Source organism: Copidosoma floridanum, unplaced genomic scaffold, assembly GCF_036245765.1.
Source record: "Copidosoma floridanum isolate Cflo_tuat_1 unplaced genomic scaffold, Cflo_Japanese_pri ptg000007l, whole genome shotgun sequence".
NCBI lineage: Eukaryota > Metazoa > Arthropoda > Insecta > Hymenoptera > Encyrtidae > Copidosoma > Copidosoma floridanum.
Window position 1 is genome coordinate 2,339,172 of NW_028321884.1, and position 17,205 is coordinate 2,356,376.

The 17,205-nt window shown below is 43.6% G+C and overlaps 2 protein-coding genes across 2 annotated transcripts; both read right to left on the minus strand.

Moving 5' to 3' along the window:
* Window positions 1-28: 28 nt before the first annotated feature.
* On the minus strand, window positions 29-10,861 carry Nipped-B (Nipped-B cohesin loading factor). The gene is made up of 3 exons (XM_014353074.2): window positions 10,203-10,861; window positions 3,521-10,127; window positions 29-3,435 (listed from the first exon to the last, which is right to left on the minus strand). The coding sequence occupies exons 2-3, from the start codon at window positions 9,734-9,736 to the stop codon at window positions 2,512-2,514; spliced, it is 7,140 nt and encodes a 2,379-aa protein (XP_014208560.2). The 5' UTR covers window positions 9,737-10,127; window positions 10,203-10,861; the 3' UTR covers window positions 29-2,511.
* Window positions 10,862-12,001: 1,140 nt separating this feature from the next.
* On the minus strand, window positions 12,002-13,613 carry LOC106636286 (U-scoloptoxin(01)-Er1a-like). The gene is made up of 4 exons (XM_014348648.2): window positions 13,533-13,613; window positions 12,419-12,646; window positions 12,191-12,333; window positions 12,002-12,092 (listed from the first exon to the last, which is right to left on the minus strand). The coding sequence occupies exons 1-4, from the start codon at window positions 13,611-13,613 to the stop codon at window positions 12,002-12,004; spliced, it is 543 nt and encodes a 180-aa protein (XP_014204134.2).
* Between the last annotated feature and the right edge of the window lie 3,592 nt (window positions 13,614-17,205).

The window sequence follows — 17,205 nt, forward strand, 5'->3', positions numbered from 1 at the left end:
TTTTTTTCTTTATGAACGTACCTTTTTTCCGGACGATGTACATAATAAGTTATGAGTAAAAGAGCGTTAAGTCTTATCCAGAACTGTCATTCAATACTTCATTTCACCGTTGTTTGTTACTTTAAAATTTTTTTTTTTTTTTTCATTTTTTTTCTTATTCAACTTTACAACAACATTCAGTTTTTCATCAACTACACACAATTATGGATAACATTAACACTGGACAATTTTACTCACGTATGTATATATACATATATTTATATATTTATACGCGATATTTATATAAGTATATATATATAATGTATTTGTTGTTTCTTTTTTTCATCTTTGAATGTGCCTTTTGATTGATATTCTCCGATGGATTACCAAATACAAAAACAGTTGTTACAGTATATAATATAATGTTATAATACAAGCGAGCCTCCTTATTGCGTCGAATAGGGTGCTGTACATTAAAAATGTTCTCTATTTTCTTTCCCTTCGTTCATTATATTATCTTGAACCTTAATCGACACGATACATTGACCACCTTATGGAAATACTTATGTACGAACAGAGCCCCTAACTTTTACATTATATGTAAGTAGAAATATAACTATTTAGAATTTACTGTACTTTCTGAAAAGATTTTTTTTATTACAACAGGGGTTTTTTATTCTTTTATTTTCAAGTGCAAAACCAAACGCTCTCTTTTTTTTATATTCAAATTTTTTCACAATCTTTCATATATTTTCGCGTTGCAACAATAATTATAAGTATTATTTACTTTAATTTACTTTATTTAATTCGATACTTAGCACTCAGAAATGACTATTTCATCATTTGCATATGCTGTGCTTCAGTGTATATTTTTTCTCATCCTATCGGACATTTATACTAGAATTTTTTACTTTGATGTCTAAGTGACAAAAGAGAATCACTTTCTCTCCCTCTTTTAACTTATTCAAAAAATATTTACAAGCATGAAGATTTGTACACTCTCGTCTTAAATTTTTTTGTTTTCTTTTATTCCAGCATGTTTTTGTTAATTCGACTTTCGGCTTTATCGATATTTTATAACACGATGATTTATCGAGTTAATTATTACTTATTTTTTATTTATCAAAATTCAAAAATTTTCTCTTCCAACCTTATAGATCTATCATTGCACGCTTTTCGCAAAAAAAGTTCATTTTGTCAATACAAAGTAGGGACAACAATACACTTTTTTTTTAAAGAGTTTTTTTTAGATTGCCCTTTGAGATGAATTTCAATTAATTTTTTTATACATCAAAAGGAACTGCAATTAACTTTTTCTCTTTGCATAGCTAAATTTACATTTTTTTTCTATTTACTTTTCGTTTGTCTAGAGTCAGTAGTCTAAAGTATTAAATTAATCTCGGTTCAAATAAATATTAAACAAAAAAGATTATCTATAGATTTATTTTGATAATTCATTAAATCGTGCTCGAAGAATTCCGCAATATTAACTTGAAAAGTATTCCTAAACAACGCAAAACCATGAAAATGCATTATACTTTTGTGTAATAAATAATTTTAGGTACTTCAAGCAAGTGAAAAATAATTTCAACTTGATAAGACACTAAAATTAAATTTGTTCAATATAAAGATCTTTCACTTACGTGAATCGATCCACATTCTTGTATTGCGTCAAAGTTATAGCTGTTATGGCATAATTTACATTTTGCATAAAATTTATTTCATGTAAACATCTGACGTACAATAACAACATATACATCGATGATAAGAATACGACTCTTTTTCGTTTAAAGGTACGATTTATTTTGACAGAGCAAAGAATTGAACTAAATTTTGAGTAATAATTATCTTAATTGTGTTGTCCATCCAAATTATGTACGATTATACACTATGTTCAATTTCACGTAAGAAAATAAGATACTTCAGTCACAGATTTTTAGTATATCTTAATATATCGACAATATTTACAGAATATTTTGTTACTTTTTCCCATGCAAACAATACTTTACTTATTATATACTATACTATATTCATTGCTCCATCTAAATTTTTTACCTTTTCAAATTGGCTATCCTAATATAATATTCTCGTAAACTTGCGCCTGAGAAAATCTGACGAATAGCGTTCGTAAATAATTAAAAAAATTAAAAACTATCTTTCACTACGGATTCCCTCAACATCCGTTAAATGGATTTGAAAAACTGTATTATGTGTCGGCTGGTCCTTTTTTCTTCATATTTCCGGGGAAGAATCATCATGTTCTTCACACTCGAAATAAAAAGCATCCGTCATTTCATAATTTTTACATTATATTTATCACTACATTTAATATTCATGTAATTAACATTGTCTTTAACCATCTCGTCCCCTGCTTCCTAATATTGTTTTAAAAACCTATATTATATATGTACAGAGATGAACTTTCATCGACGGCTCTACGGATAACGAGTCCAGAACACTATTAGCGAGACAACGAAAATAGTTCACACCAGCCGAACGACAATTGATCGAACGACTGTTTTACGTTGTTACTCACGCTTGGTAGTCTGGGTCGCTAAAGTCCTCTGCGCTGTCACTGCTGTCCGATAGTCTTCTCCTCTTCTTTTTCTTGTGTTTTTTTGGCTTCTCTGGTTTGTGCGTGCGGTGCTTTCTGTGGTGATCCTTCTCCGCGGAGGTCGGATGATGGCTCGCGTGTATCGTGAGTTTGGGCACTCGGGGAGGTCCTGGAACCGGATTCATCGAGTTGTTGGGGTGCTCTTGCACCTGATGCACCTGATACTGAACAGCGCCGGCCGCATCAGTTGGCCGATCCGGCTCGGACGAATTAGCAACTTTGTCGAGGACGCGCTTTGATCTTGGAGCGGAACCACCTGCGTCGTCATCGTCTTCTTCAGGGTCGTCGGGATCGAACTTCATTATGAGCTGTTTGAAATCGAGGTATTCCTTGACAAGCTGTTGTCTGCCTTGTTCATCCAGTTCATCTTCATCTTTTTTGTCATTTTTGAGCCTTTGCAGCGTGTTTTTGGGCTTGAAGTGCAAATTGTTTTTGCGATTTACTGCCTTTTCGTAAACTTTGGCTGCTTCGGACGGTGAGTACTGACTTATTTTGGCGTCGGAGAAGCCGTAGAGATCTTTGAGATGCTGCCTAAGGGTTAGCAACAAGAGAAAACCCTGACTGGCGTTTATATATTGCCGCAGTAATTTCGTATCTTGCGGTAACCTTTGAAGCACCGATTCTTCGTCTTCCTCGTCATCCTCCTCGTCCTCTGCGAGCGCTGCCAACACCGGATCCTGCTTTGTTCTACCTTGCGGTTGTACCGAATGGTGCTGTTGTTCTACTGTTGGTTGAGGTACCAGAGGCACTTGTTGAGGTACGGTGGGAGCACTTGGATAATTCAGCCCTGTCATTGGCATCAAACCTACTGCTAATTCGTTTGCTATCCGCATTTCTCCAGCCTGTAAAAATAAAAAAAAAAATAAAAAACTTTTAGCAAAAAGAAAAAACAAACTGATACAATTTATGAATTCTACTTCAAGTTACCTGTGGATAATACATTGGAAGCTGTGGATAAGGATACTGTTGAGGCAGCAGAGGTAAGTGCGCTTCATGTTGCTGTTGTTGTTGCTGCACTTGTTCTTGAGGGAGCTGCTGTTGTTCCATTTCCATGGGCTGCGGAATAGGTTGCGGCTGCTGCAGCTGCTCCTGTGGCTTTGGGTGGGCACCAATTTTCGGTAACAGCGCTTCCTTGAACAACTGAAGCAGGTTTGTACCAGCCATCGAAATAACGATGTCTATGTGGTGAATGATAAACAGCGGCTCGTCCTGCACTTGATAGGAAAAGTAAGCGAGATTGTCCGCAAGGTATAACATCTGCGAGAGACTAGTCTTGACACTCTCGTCAAACTGCTTGAGGAACGACTGCACGATGGCTCGCCTCTGTTGCTTCGTGCTCCTGAGTATCGTGTACAGAAAACCATTGAGGGCAGATGGGTACTCGTTCTCTTTGATCCTCATGCCTCGCACCACTGCTGCATCCTTTTGCAATATCTGCTGGAGCCTATAACTAAGCTTGATGCCAACGCCAGCTTTCGTGTGCACAAAGCCCGGATACTTCTTCTCGATCTCCTGTAGCTGCTTGTCGGCACTGTGACTGACGCTCGTCTCGAAATCGGTGCTCATGCAAATGAGATAGGGCACTATCGTAACCGGGTGAACCAGACCCTGTGCAAGGATCAACTGAATGACCTTGAGCGCAGCGTGTCTGACGTTAAGGTTCGCGTGCAAAAACGATTCCAGAATCTGCTTGAGGTAGCGCTGAATGACCGCGCTAGCCATTCCGGACGAAATATCGCCCATTTCTTTGAGATTTTCTTTTTTGGACATTTTTGCCCACTCGAGGTCTTGCTTTATCATCCGCTTTTCCTCCTCGGCGAGATAAAGCTCGATGTTCTTGAGCACCTGGATCCTCATTTGCACCGACGCGCAATCCGAGGTGAGGAAGTAGTGGTACAGCTCCTCGAGCTGCGGCAGCATCATAAAGTCGTAATGTCTGATGCAAAGCGAGCCGATCGCCGACAGGGTAAAGTGACGCGCGTCGTCGTTCTCCTGGTTAACGAAGTAACTAAGGGTTTCAAAGACCTGGTCCTTGATGTTCTCGGGCAAGCCATCGATCACCTGCAGATCCGTGAAATCAAAGTGCCGGAGCAGCAAGCCCACCGTGAACAAGGCCCGGCGGAAGAAGGGCTTGAACTTCTGCAACAGGGGATTGTCAGGATTCTGCTCGTAATACGATTTATACGTCGTGAGGCTGCCGTAGTATTTGTTGAAGCAGTCGCGTATGAGCTTGAAGTTGCGCGTGACGTTGTTGACGATGGAGCCGAGACAAGAGAGACAGCTCGATACTACCGTTCGATCGTGCTGTAATATCAACTTGACCGAGTCTTCCTCGAGCTGGGCGAGGAAAGTCTCACTCGGGTGTTCGATCAGGGGAACCACTAGTTCCAACGTGTGCGCCACACTACTGATTATCTGATAATCGCCTTGCGTCTGACATTTCAAGCTAAGATACGGCTGCAGTGTTATCGCGTGGTTCACCAACAGCTGTGGCCTGATCTTGGCAAACAGGTGGAGGGTGGTTAGGCAAGCGACGAGGCGCTGCGAGGAACCACGTTTCTGATCACCTCCCTCGTCGGTGTGGCTACTCGGACTCGGCAGATTCGTCTCCTCGAGCCTAAGCACGTTTTCAATCAGGCAGTCGACGATCTGCGTGCACGCCGTGACCAGAGCTTTCGGCGGCTCAACCACCATTTTCGTGCTGTCTTCCTTGTCTTCTTTGGGCTTGAATAGACTGACCAGCAGCTGCTCAAACCACTCGAGTCCGATGTCCTTGCAAGCGGCCACGACGTCCGTTATGTTCATCACCTTCCTCAGCAGAGCCTTGTGATCGAGAATCGGTTTCTCCTTGACCGGCGTGAACCACATGTTTTGAAAGACCTCCATCACCAACTTTCTGATTCCCTCCTCGTCGTTAACGCGCCTGATCATTTTCACGCATATCTCGGGAATCTTTTCGTACTCCGGAAACTCCATGCATATGTCCTTGAGAATCTTAATGACGCGTTTCCTCACACTGACCCCGGTATCCAGTATCCGCGCCAGCAGTATGTCGTAGTACTTGTCGATGAGCACTGGCCGGCTGAGAACGAATTTTCCGACGAGATCGACCGCGGCTTCGCGCACCGAGGTCGAATGATCGAGAAACGAATGCTTGACGCCCAGTTGCATGTCCGAGCGGGCGAGCACGTTGGGATCGGCCTCGACTATCATCGTCAGGCACTTCATCGCCTTGGTGCGAATGGCTATCGAGTTTTCGGTGAGCACGCAGAGGATGTCGCGCAGGTAACGATCGAAGCTCTGGGAGAAGGGCCGCGTCGAAGCCAGGTACTGGGTTATCAGCTCGGCCGTGTTGTAGTCTATGTAAGTCTGCAAGATGTCGGGCTTCGTACCCGAGCTGTACGGCCGGATTTTGCTGATTATAAGCTTTTTGCGCTCATCGATGATGCGGTAGGTCTCGGAGTACTTTTGCTCGCTGTCGTTGTCATTCTCATCGGGCTGGAGATCTTCAGTAAACTCTGGCTCGCTCTCGTCGTCGCTCACCATTCGATTTCGGCCTCCTTTTTTCTTCGCCTTCATCTTCCTGGACAACTTTTTACTCGGCGTCAGTACATTCTTCGGCTGGCCTACCTTTTGCTTCTCCATTGCGCAATCCTTGTACCACTGGGCGAGATAAAAGTGCCGGGCGTAGCCGAGCGCCGAGTCCTTGGTGCCGTTGACAGCCAAATAGTCGAGCATAACCTTCTGCAGAAAGACAACTCGCTCCTCGGATTCGCTCAATCCCGAAATGTCCTTGTCCTTGACCTGATCGTACTCGATGTCACGGCTCTGCTCGAGTTTTATGTCCCTGATTATTTGATCGATGGTGTCGAGTTTGCACTGCGAGCTCACGGCGTCCTTGCGCAACCTCGCGGCCACGACCCCCAGGTATTCGATCGAGGCCACTCTGAGCGACATGTCCGAATTCTTGGTGGTAAAGTGCTGGACCAACAGCTTACCGAGCAAACTGAGCATCAGCTCGGCGGCCGGCCATTCGGGTTTGTTGACCGTAGCCAAAAGATCCTGGACAAAGTTTTCGAAGAGCGGCCTATAGTCGATTTCCTCGCCTTTGCTGCCGCACTTGTTGAGAAAGGCCGTCAGAAAGTTGCCCGCCAGCCGCTGAGCCGCATCGTATTTGCCGAGCACAAGCACGTCCACGTCTGTAGGCTGGAGTTGGCTCATCTGGCCGTCTTTCTTGTCCTCGGGTTCCTTGACCCCGAGGAGTTTTTTGTTGTCCCGCGTCGGGATTACAGTGAAATCCGACAGCACGACCACGCACTGGATCAATTGAAGTACCAGGGCAGTCAGCATTTGAATGTACTCGTCGGTGCTGAGCCGGTAGGTCCTCAGGCTGCGCTTGCTGCTCGGTAGCCGGGCGATCGACGCTATTATGTCCTCGAGCAATATCCGCCTGTGCTTCTCGTACTTGGTGAAGATGACGGTGACGAGCTTGAGCGAGCTGAGCTGTAGGTCACTGACATTCTCGACGAAGAACGGCGCGACTCCGAGTGTCGAAGCGTGCAGCACGCTCGTGTCGGTGAGGATCTGTATGCCCAGTAGCTCGGCCAGCAAGCCGACCAACTCGTTCAGTTTACTGTACACCATCAGGAGATTCTTCTCGCGGACCTCCTTGGCGTGGCTGCGCTTCTTCCTGCCGCTCGCGTTAAAGTTATCAGTCTTGTTTCTCGAGTCTATCCGGTAGACCGGATCGTACGAGGGAAATATCGTGTTTTGCAGCTGGAACTTGATAAATTGGATTATCCGGTCTATCACGTCCTCGAGGAATATGGTCTTGGGCATGTTGCTCGAGGTCATGATGTGTAGGCAAACGAGGGATGCGTCGACGGCTTGTTGCACCCGGCTCATAGCGATTTGCATCCACATTTTGCTTTGCTCCGCGTCGTCGTCCGGATCGGCCAGGGGCGAGACTTTAGCGCCATCCCGGATGTTTTTCTCAAGAATGTTGAGCAACCTCACCAGTTTTTCAGCAGGCACGGATTCCATAGCCCCCAAGGACTTGAGCTTAGCTGCCTCGGAACATAGAGCCTGCAGTTGGTGATCGCTGATGAGCAGCTCGGCCGGAACGTCGCCGTCCTCGTCTATCTCGTCCAAGGCTGCCTCTTCCGTGTTCTCGAATATCGTCTCGATCAACATGTTGAAGCGCTGGTACGTGTTGGTCTCCATGAGCTCCTCCACGCTGAGCTTCGGTAGCACGGGCACCAGTTTTTTCTCGAATTTGCGAATTTTCGGCTTAACCGACGCGAAAACCTCGTCCTTTTTATCATCCTCGTCCTCCTCGAAAAGCCTTTTTCTCCTTCCACTGCTCAGCACGCGCTTGTCGTCTACACTACCTTTTTTCTCGGCCTTTTCACGTTCTTTCTTTGCTTGGCGCTCTTTCGCTTTGGCTTTGAAGTATTTGTTGTTTTTGCCGATTTCCTCTTCACTGTCGGACTCGGATTTGATCGATTTGTCGTCGCGGCTCGATATACTCGTCCTCGTTGAGCGCACAACTGACTTTTCGGCGGATGAGTTCAATTTTTGCTTCAAAAGCGCCTGATCGGCTAGCAACCTGTTCAACATGATAACAGGTTCTTTGAGTGGAATTTTTACGTCCTTTTCTTGTGCATTGTTTTGTTGCTGCACCATTGGCTGTTCTTGCAACAGCTGCTGCTGCTGGTCCGGCTGTTGATATTGCAATTGCTGCATTTGCTGGATTTCATGCTGTTGCTGATGCAGGTTCAATTGTTCATTTGAAAACTGTTGCTGCTCAGCTAGATGATGCTGGGCTAACGTTGGTTGCATAGGATGTTGCTGATTAAAGGGCATGTGTGGCTGCTGCTGAATATTAACCGGTACTGGATCAGGCAAAGGCATCATGGCATTGTTTAGATTTACACTGGCACTGACATTGTCAAACACATTGACCTGAGTTACTGGTAGTTGAGCAGACATTAGATCCCTACTGTGGCTCGCATCTAAACTTCCAATAGGTATATCGATGTCGGGAAGACCTGCTACCTGGTCCAGGACAAACTGCTGATTATCGTGGATTGTATGATCAATATCCAAGCCTTGAGGTAAGTGAGGCTGGTGCAGTGGTCGGTTGATCATAGGATCAAACATTTGCTGATGAACATTTAGTTGTTGTTGATGATGCATTTGATGAGGCTGGTGTAGGGAATGATGATGATGCTGCTGCTGCTGCTGCTGCTGAGGTTGATGTTGACTCGCTGGGATTCCACTATCGCTCGGAGGTGTCATTTGGATATTATGCTGAGGAGTCATGCCACTTGCCATTGCATGATGCTGAGGAGTGACGTTGCCGAGTGTTGATACTAGCGGACTGGGTGTACTCATGTGTGCTGGAGAATGCATCTCGAATGGAGAAGCAATGTTATTCAAACAATGAGTATCCTCCATCATATGCTGCGGAGTTGTGGACGTCCTTGTTTGTTCTGTTATAACGGTTGCTCTAGGCGACGGGGAAGGCACAGTAAAAGGACTACTTTGTGTAACGTTGGTATGATTCTGGGGTGCAACAGGCATACCCGGGTTCTGCGGATGTGGAATCCCACCAGGTAACATTGATCTGCTGCTCGCACCCATGTGCGCAGGACTATCTTGAGGCGTTAGCCTCGAATTTGATGATGAATTTGAATAAGATGGGGAGAATCCCTCATAATTGCTGGCCATTTGATGGCTCTGTTGCGGCCAACTTCGAGGGGAATTGTATTGTGGCCCTTGAAATACATGGGGGCTAGTTTGCAATATTGCTTGCAAAAGTTCTGGAGGATTTTGCTGCTCTTCCAAAGGTTGCTCAAAACTTGCATAGTGATCCTTCAACTCGATATGATCAGACGAGGTCTGAGAAAGTGACATGATGAGCTGGGGTACCAAATTTTCATCGCTAGAACTCAACAATATTTGTGCCTCGTCTGCAACTCTAGGATGAAACAACAATGACTTGTTGGTAAGAGTCTGTGGTAATGGTGCTGGCAGAGGCATTTCTGTCAACAAGTCGGATAAACTTGCTATACCCGCAAGGGTAGTGACTGGTATACTTGGTATTACCCCGTTCATTTTGATCTGTATTTGTTCTGGCATCTGATGTTCTTGTCAAGAAACAACAACGATCTGCCAAATGAAGAAAACTATTAAACCAGCAACTTTGCTGCCTAGCACAACAATTCGTGAGCACTGGCTGTATACATTGCGCCAAACAACACTTTCAGTTTGCACTTTTTATGTTCATGTTCACTGTGGCACAAACGAAACTCACTTGCACTGTTCACCGATTGTTTGTAAACACACGGGACGAAGATAGAAAAGATAAAAGACACCAGGGCACTAGTGCCCAGGGGGCCGGCTAAAAGTCAGTGCAATCCATCAAGTCTCATGTTGTCGCATTGCGCGCAATCAGCCAAATTTTGAAGAGGCTCTCGGATCCTGCGGCAGCCGAAACATCCTGTACTAAGAATCGAGCGACCAGCATAAACTAAAAAATTATAAAAAATTAGTATCCTCACGCTCAGAAAAATGCTCTTGCTCTTTATTACTCGATCACCCTTACCTGATATCGCTGTAACTCGTACGTCGTTTGATTAAGCTACGTGGGGTCCTGATGGATGAAAACACAAGCACACACACAGACGCACGCACAACTGATAGGTTGGCCGCTTTATTTCGTGTGAAAGCCACTTTTGGCCCGATTCGGATCGGAGTGTACAACCACCGATCAGGTATAGCCGCAGCGATATTCGCGCCCTTTTGCCTAAACACTTGGAGAGACACGCACACACACTGTTCAGGATTCTTAGCAGTAACAGCAGCAGGAGTCCCGACGCCGCCCAAACATTAGCGGCTACAGGGAGCAGACGTATCTTATGTCTTGCGTACGAGTCGAGTACACACACCTGCAACGGGAGGGTCCCCCTGGGGGAGGGGGAGCGTGCAGAAGGTTATCTTGACGGCGTCCTTCTCGAGGGTACTCCAGGAGCCGCTGCTGTTGTTGCTCGGCCAATGGCCTGCGGTCCATGGAACAGGAGGCACGCAGGAGGATGAGAGAGAGAGCGCGACGAGGACGAGGAGGAGGAAGAGGAGGAGGGGAACTTGGCGCGCGCGGCCCGCCAAGCGGCACCAAGCCACTATTTATAGTGCGGACACGAAGAAAACAGACACAAAGGCGTCCATTTTGCTCTGATGCGCTGCTGCTGCTGCTGCTGCTACCTCTCTCTCTTTCTTTCTTTCTCTTTGATGGGCTTTGCTCTCTCTGCTCTGTTGCTACTGCAGCTGGTCGCGTTGAGCTGGACTCGTTGCTCGTTCTTTCTCTTTCCCACTTGTGGGCTTGCCCCGGTAATGCGGGAAGATTATTTGACTCTCTCTCTCTCTTTCCCTATCTCGCGCTCTCTCGCACTCATATACCGTTTGCCTACGCACCGTCGGTTAGGACGAGCTTACGACACTGGCCACTGGTTCGATGGTGGCGCTAGCGTACTGATTATTTTATTTTGTTCGCTAAACGGCTACACTTTTATGACTTTTGAGTAAATTTTCAATTTTATTCCGTTCAAAAAAAAAGTGTTTATATTGTAAGCATGTAAAATTTTTTACTTATTTTGTGGTAGTTAAAAAAAATTTAATCATTTTGCTTCAAAAAAAAAAAAAAAAAAAAAAAAATGCCTGAAATTAATATTCAGGGCTAACATTATTTTCAGTAAATTCATCTCCTATATAATGGGTGTGTTTCGGTATTCTCGGTATTCTTCGCAGTTGTAAAGAATTTGACAATTTAAAAAAAGGTCATTTCATGAATTTCATTGAAGCACAACGAAATTTAAGGGCATACTTATACATTCATGTGTCGTTATTTTATTGCACGTGTGAGTGAGCGAGATAAAAGAGATCCTTTTAAAAGACTTAAAGGGCGAAGAAGGATTGCGGAGAGAGGGGGAGTTTTTCTTCCTTTTCACACCACAGTGTGCGCGTAAGTTCAGCATAAGTAAGTATCAAATTGATCGACTTAAAAATGTATGTACCTACAATTTATCATCGAGCTTGTGCTACTTTCCGCAAGAGGTCTCTACCTGTCCTGCAGCCGCTGTCTCGCTGTCTGTGACCATTAAATTTACCTTTTTTGATTTTTGCAACATTGCAACAAGTATATTTATAAAAAAAAAAAAAAAAAAAAACTATTGGATTATTGCAAGAAGAAAATGTTTATTATCATTAACATACTTGATACGTTAAAAAAAAAATACTAATTCGTACAAGGAAATAACAAAATTAAATTATCCGCTACGAATATGATACATTTTTACATTTTAAAAACGGCAGAGGCAGGTATGATTGAGTGCCCCCAACATATATTATTCACTCGATGACAATCCTAAGCCTCTCCTTGCGAATTCGCTCCTTGTGCGCTTGCGGAACGTAAGGGTTCGTCTCCGGATCCGAATTCAAGCTAAAAAGCATTATTATTGTATATACGTCGAAACCCATTATATTCGATAAAAACAATAAATGAAGAAAAAAAAAAAAAAAAAAGAAAAGTAGTCTCACTGGTAAAGTACAGGGGCACTGGCGCAATCGACGTTGTACCACCAATCGCAGTTGAACTCCTTCTGATTGAATATCGTGCCATTAGCGCACAAAAAGGACGCGCCCTGTTCACCTTCTCTACCATCGTGACACACGTGATACGCCTACACACACACGCAATACAGACGAAAAATCATCCAAAGAACCCACCATATTTTATTTTCAACGAATAGCTTTATATATACATACCTGACAGCCGGTCTCCACGTTCGCATAAATCCCCGGCACGGCCGGCACGTTGTGACAGCTGAAGCTCGTCTTGGGCACTTCCGAAAAAAGGGGATAATCGACCCAAGGGGTGCCGGGCAGCTTGTTCAGATCTTGCTTCTGTTTCTCATCTTTCTTCTTGGTGGTGAAATCGGCCACCGTCTGCAAAAGGCTCAACTCGGCCGGATGCACCTCGATCGCGTCCACCTCCTGCAACAGATCACATATACTATAATACTTTTGAACAGTCAGCGTGGGAATGGGGTGTATAGAAACATAGCACCCAAAAAAGGGGGGGGGCTACCCCCTTCGCCTCGATTGCCGATGTATGATATATATATATTTTATTGTTTCTTGTCTCTCCGTACCGATCTCCCCCGGCTTCGAGACTCGACCGAGGATTTATATTCTTTGATGATGGATCACCAACGAGCACGATCATTCATATACATTTCGTCGACAAAGTATACTTACCGTTTCGCAATTTCACACGATAAAGTCTTTTTTTGCCCTGTAGTTTTGTTTTTTCACTCGTGGGTCAATAGTAATATTATTAAAATATAAGGAAATAACAATAGTACAAGAACAATGCGTACCTTATGCTTACGGGTCGATTCATTGTTATTTAACACATGCAGTTGTTAGTCTACACATCTCACATATAAAGCGAATTATAAGGCAGCAGCAGGATGATTTAACTTTGCGTTAAAAATCGTGTTGCGTTTGGATGACGGATGTTTGTTAAAAAAAAGCTTGCGTGGTTACTTTATATTATCCTAAAAATCAGAGAATTTATTTTAAAAGCCAATAACAATCGATACGGTTCAAAGTGCAAAAATGAAGGAATAGGATGCGTGTGTATAGGTAACCGTACAAAATAACTTTGTATAGGCTGGAAATTTCGGGTAAAGGTGGAAAACAGAGATATATCATAGGCGAAGCGTGTTATACATGTATAGTAAAATCCGTGTATGCTAGATAAAGTATTAATTTTCCGAGTTGGGCCAACAGCTGCTCTCTATGTCGTACTCGTTCGACACACCATTGCAAGCGAGCAAAATATCAAATAGCATGTGTTACATATGCTACGTCTTACGTATCGAAGATCGGTTGCGACTAGTAGTCCAACAAAGATCGGTAGCAAAAGCACAGTCGAAAACCCGTGGAAATTCGTCATCGTCGCGCAGCAGCACCCAATGTAACGTGTAACAATACTATTATGCTTGCAGTCTGAAAATCACTGTCTTTCGCGTATAACGCGTAACGAAAAACTGGAGCGCGTTATAAGGTGGTATATCGGTTTCGCTTCCCCCTTAAAAACAGTTGCCGCTTACAGTGCACCGCCGCGGTTTCCACCACTGCGCAGCCTATCGGTATAAATTACACATGTACATACTCTCGCGGCCAATTATGTCACTGTGGAGGTATAAGTTCGTTCGTTACTTACCCGCTGGTGGCCCGGTCGGCCAAACACTACCGCGTGAGCTAGCGGAGAAAGTATATTTATATATAAGCACCCCTTATATATTATATATATGCTGTACTATTTCGCGAAAGCAAGAAGGCCTCTCGATTTCTGACATTCTTACGGTGTACTTACTTGTGCACAGTAGCAACGAGAGCGTATGTTTACTACGTCAAAAGCTGTCGCTCTCCTCGATCGGTACGCCTACTCACTCGCTGTCATTTATGTGTTTCGCTGTATATTTTTTTTTTACTTTTCAGATGTGACGTGTATACATGTGTATATTGTATCCGCTAAACGCAATTGCATACTGTCACTCTCGTAACAGATGGGCTTTTGTTTCGACCGTCTAATTTATGGTTTTGCCAAATTTCCTTTTTTTTTTTTTTTTTTTTCTACCGATCCACAAGATCGTTTTCACGATTTTCTGGCTATTTTGCACGATTCTCGGTTGAGTTCGATTGGTCGCGGGATCGCTAAACTTCCTTGACCGGTATTTTTTTTTTTTTTCTAATAATCAAAATCGAGTACTACAACGGCCCCTCCCAACCCAGTGAAAGAGCGAACACGCGACTGTACTCAGCGAGTGAGCGTTTAAACTCCCGGACATGAAAATGTAAATACATACATACACACACACATATATACACAGTGCGCCACTCTACTCGAGCAATTTCAACTTATATACTCTCCAAAACGGCAATACCGATTTTTTTAAAGAAAAATAAGACCACACGATGTGTGGCGTTTCGAGCAGCGGCTATCCTTATCTGCAGTGTATACGTGTAAGGCGATTTCACTTTTCCGCAGAAGGGTATTGCAAATGTGGAGCCAAAAGAAAGAAAAAAAAGCTTCACTGCCAAGTGCTCGTAAATATTCCGCGTGGGACCATTTTTTTTTTTTTTACTCCAAAGATTTTTTTGGAGCTTACGAATGAAAGTTCGCCGAGTGCACTTATTCATGGGCGCACGTGTGTATCGTTTGCGTTCGGCAACACATGTATTTTAACATGGGTGTTTTGTCCAAGATTAGACATCACACCACACGCTTGCCGCATTATTTGCACTTACACGCATAGTACGAGCTTACATTGGGCAAGATCGACTTTTTTTGCAGATAATTTACAACGAACAAAGTTTAATAGTAGCATCGTCCCTTTAGATGTGTATCATTTGCATTCAACCGAGCTTATACAATTATTAGAAAAATTGATGAATATAGTGTAAACAATTGTCACATTAAAAAAAAAAAAAAAAAGAAAAAACCAAAGTGTATATACTAGCGAATTTTTATTAATATATGAATTATCATTATACGTTTCCTCAAGAGAGCAAGTGGAGGCGATGGTATAAGCAGCCGAACTTAAGCAGCTTCATGAGTAAATAAAAATATAAAGCGCATCCGCGCGGACACGCGGAGAAAGTGGGCACAGTGAAACGCGTACGGCGCGCTGACCTTTACCTTCGAGTTGCGAGCTGCTGTGGCTCTGGTCCTAAAAGAGGCCAGATACCGTATATATGCGTGTGTACCGTTTTTTTTTTTTTTTTTTTTTTTCACCCCACCTGCACTTTTTGTCGTGTACTGTACCACCGCCGAGATCGAGGTTGGAGCATAAGACGCCGCTTTAATGCCATCGAAGCACATTCATATTTACACATATATATATACCTATACGTATACCCGCGAATGTTTCGGCGAAAGTAAAAAATTTACGGATCAACGTTTGCTTTCGCTTTTTCACCCTTAAAAAAAAAAAAAAAACACTCTGTAGATAAAAAACCTGTCCTTCCGAATCAGATTGAATCATATAACTGAATTAAACATACAGGTCTGAATTACCGATTTACTAGAAATTTAGGGTACCCATCGGTCATTCCACTGCGTAACAAAGCTGTGTCGATTGTCTTGCCGATTTTTGCCAATAACAATTGCTCGATGCAGCAACAACGAGACAAACGATGACGAGCTGATCCAAATTTGTGAGCGCATATGCACGAGGTGTTGGTGCGCTGCACTTTAAGCTTTGACGTCCCTCATCGCTTTGGAGAATAACAACAACAAGGTCTGGATTTGTTGTATTTGTTGGAGGCCTGTCGTGCTTGTTTTTATCGACGCTAAACAGGAAAACGCACGGGTGGATTAAACTTTTGTTTTCCTTCTGTCAAATGAGCGCTTGAATCAAAAGGAAATGCAAGGAGAAAAAAAGAAACGATCATGAGGAAAAAGTCCTACTCGCAACGATTCGAGAAAAAAAAAAAAAAAAAAAAAAAAAAAAAAAACAAATAATTGCACCGGGCCTATAACGGGAGAGGATTATTTGCGAAAGACCAAGGGACGACTTTGTACCCGTGGAATTCGCCAAATAAAGTGTACATGTGTACACACGCCAACAAAAAAAAAATCATCACCCAAGTCGAGGGGGTGAAGCAAAAAAACTTGGCCGTTCCACATCCATCCCTTGTATACTGTACACGAACACAATGAAAAGAGCTCCACGCGTGCACCAGAGCAGTTAGCTTTCCTCTTTGCATATCTGCGCGTCGTGTAGCAAAACAACACGTATACAGGGAAAAATAACAATATGTATACAACGACAACCCCCTATGCATTTACGCGTGCTGGGCGTACTCTCGGCACAATCTCGCATTAAAATCAAATTAAGAGCCTGTATTACCTACGTATAGCGGCCCTCGCTCGCTGTATACTCAATGTGCAAGTATCGCGCTGCACGGCGCTGTTAATTAACTGGTACGAAGAAGTTTTAATGAGCTGCCGCCACTTTGATCGACTACTTACACGATGGAAAAACTTTTTACAAAAATAATCGTCTACTGCACTTGCAATATTTTAGGGTACGCGATGTTAACAAATTAAAAAGCAATGAAAAAAAAAAAAAAAAAAAAAACTTAAGGCAACCTGTACTTATACACAATCCCATGAGTATATATGCTAAATCACCCACGAGTGTAAGAAACTTTTGTACCAGCCACACTAGACGAACAACCGGCGCACGAAGTGAAATGTCTCGTTCGGTCGCTCGATCGAGCTGGCGCGTCAAACGATCACAATACCTTATTTCTTGCCCGGTGCTCCCATACCGATTTCCGATTTGCATTTAATTCGGGCTTTGCTGTTTACTGTCTTGGGCCGCGGTTGGAACACCAGGTCCACGTGAATAATTATATACCTTGCAGCCACCCTCGGATTATATAGGTCCAACCTCACTCCGGGCTGTTTTTTTAACGGTATCCCGTTCGCTTGCAACGGCGAGAGAGCGTTACGCGGACCGGCGATTTCAATGCCA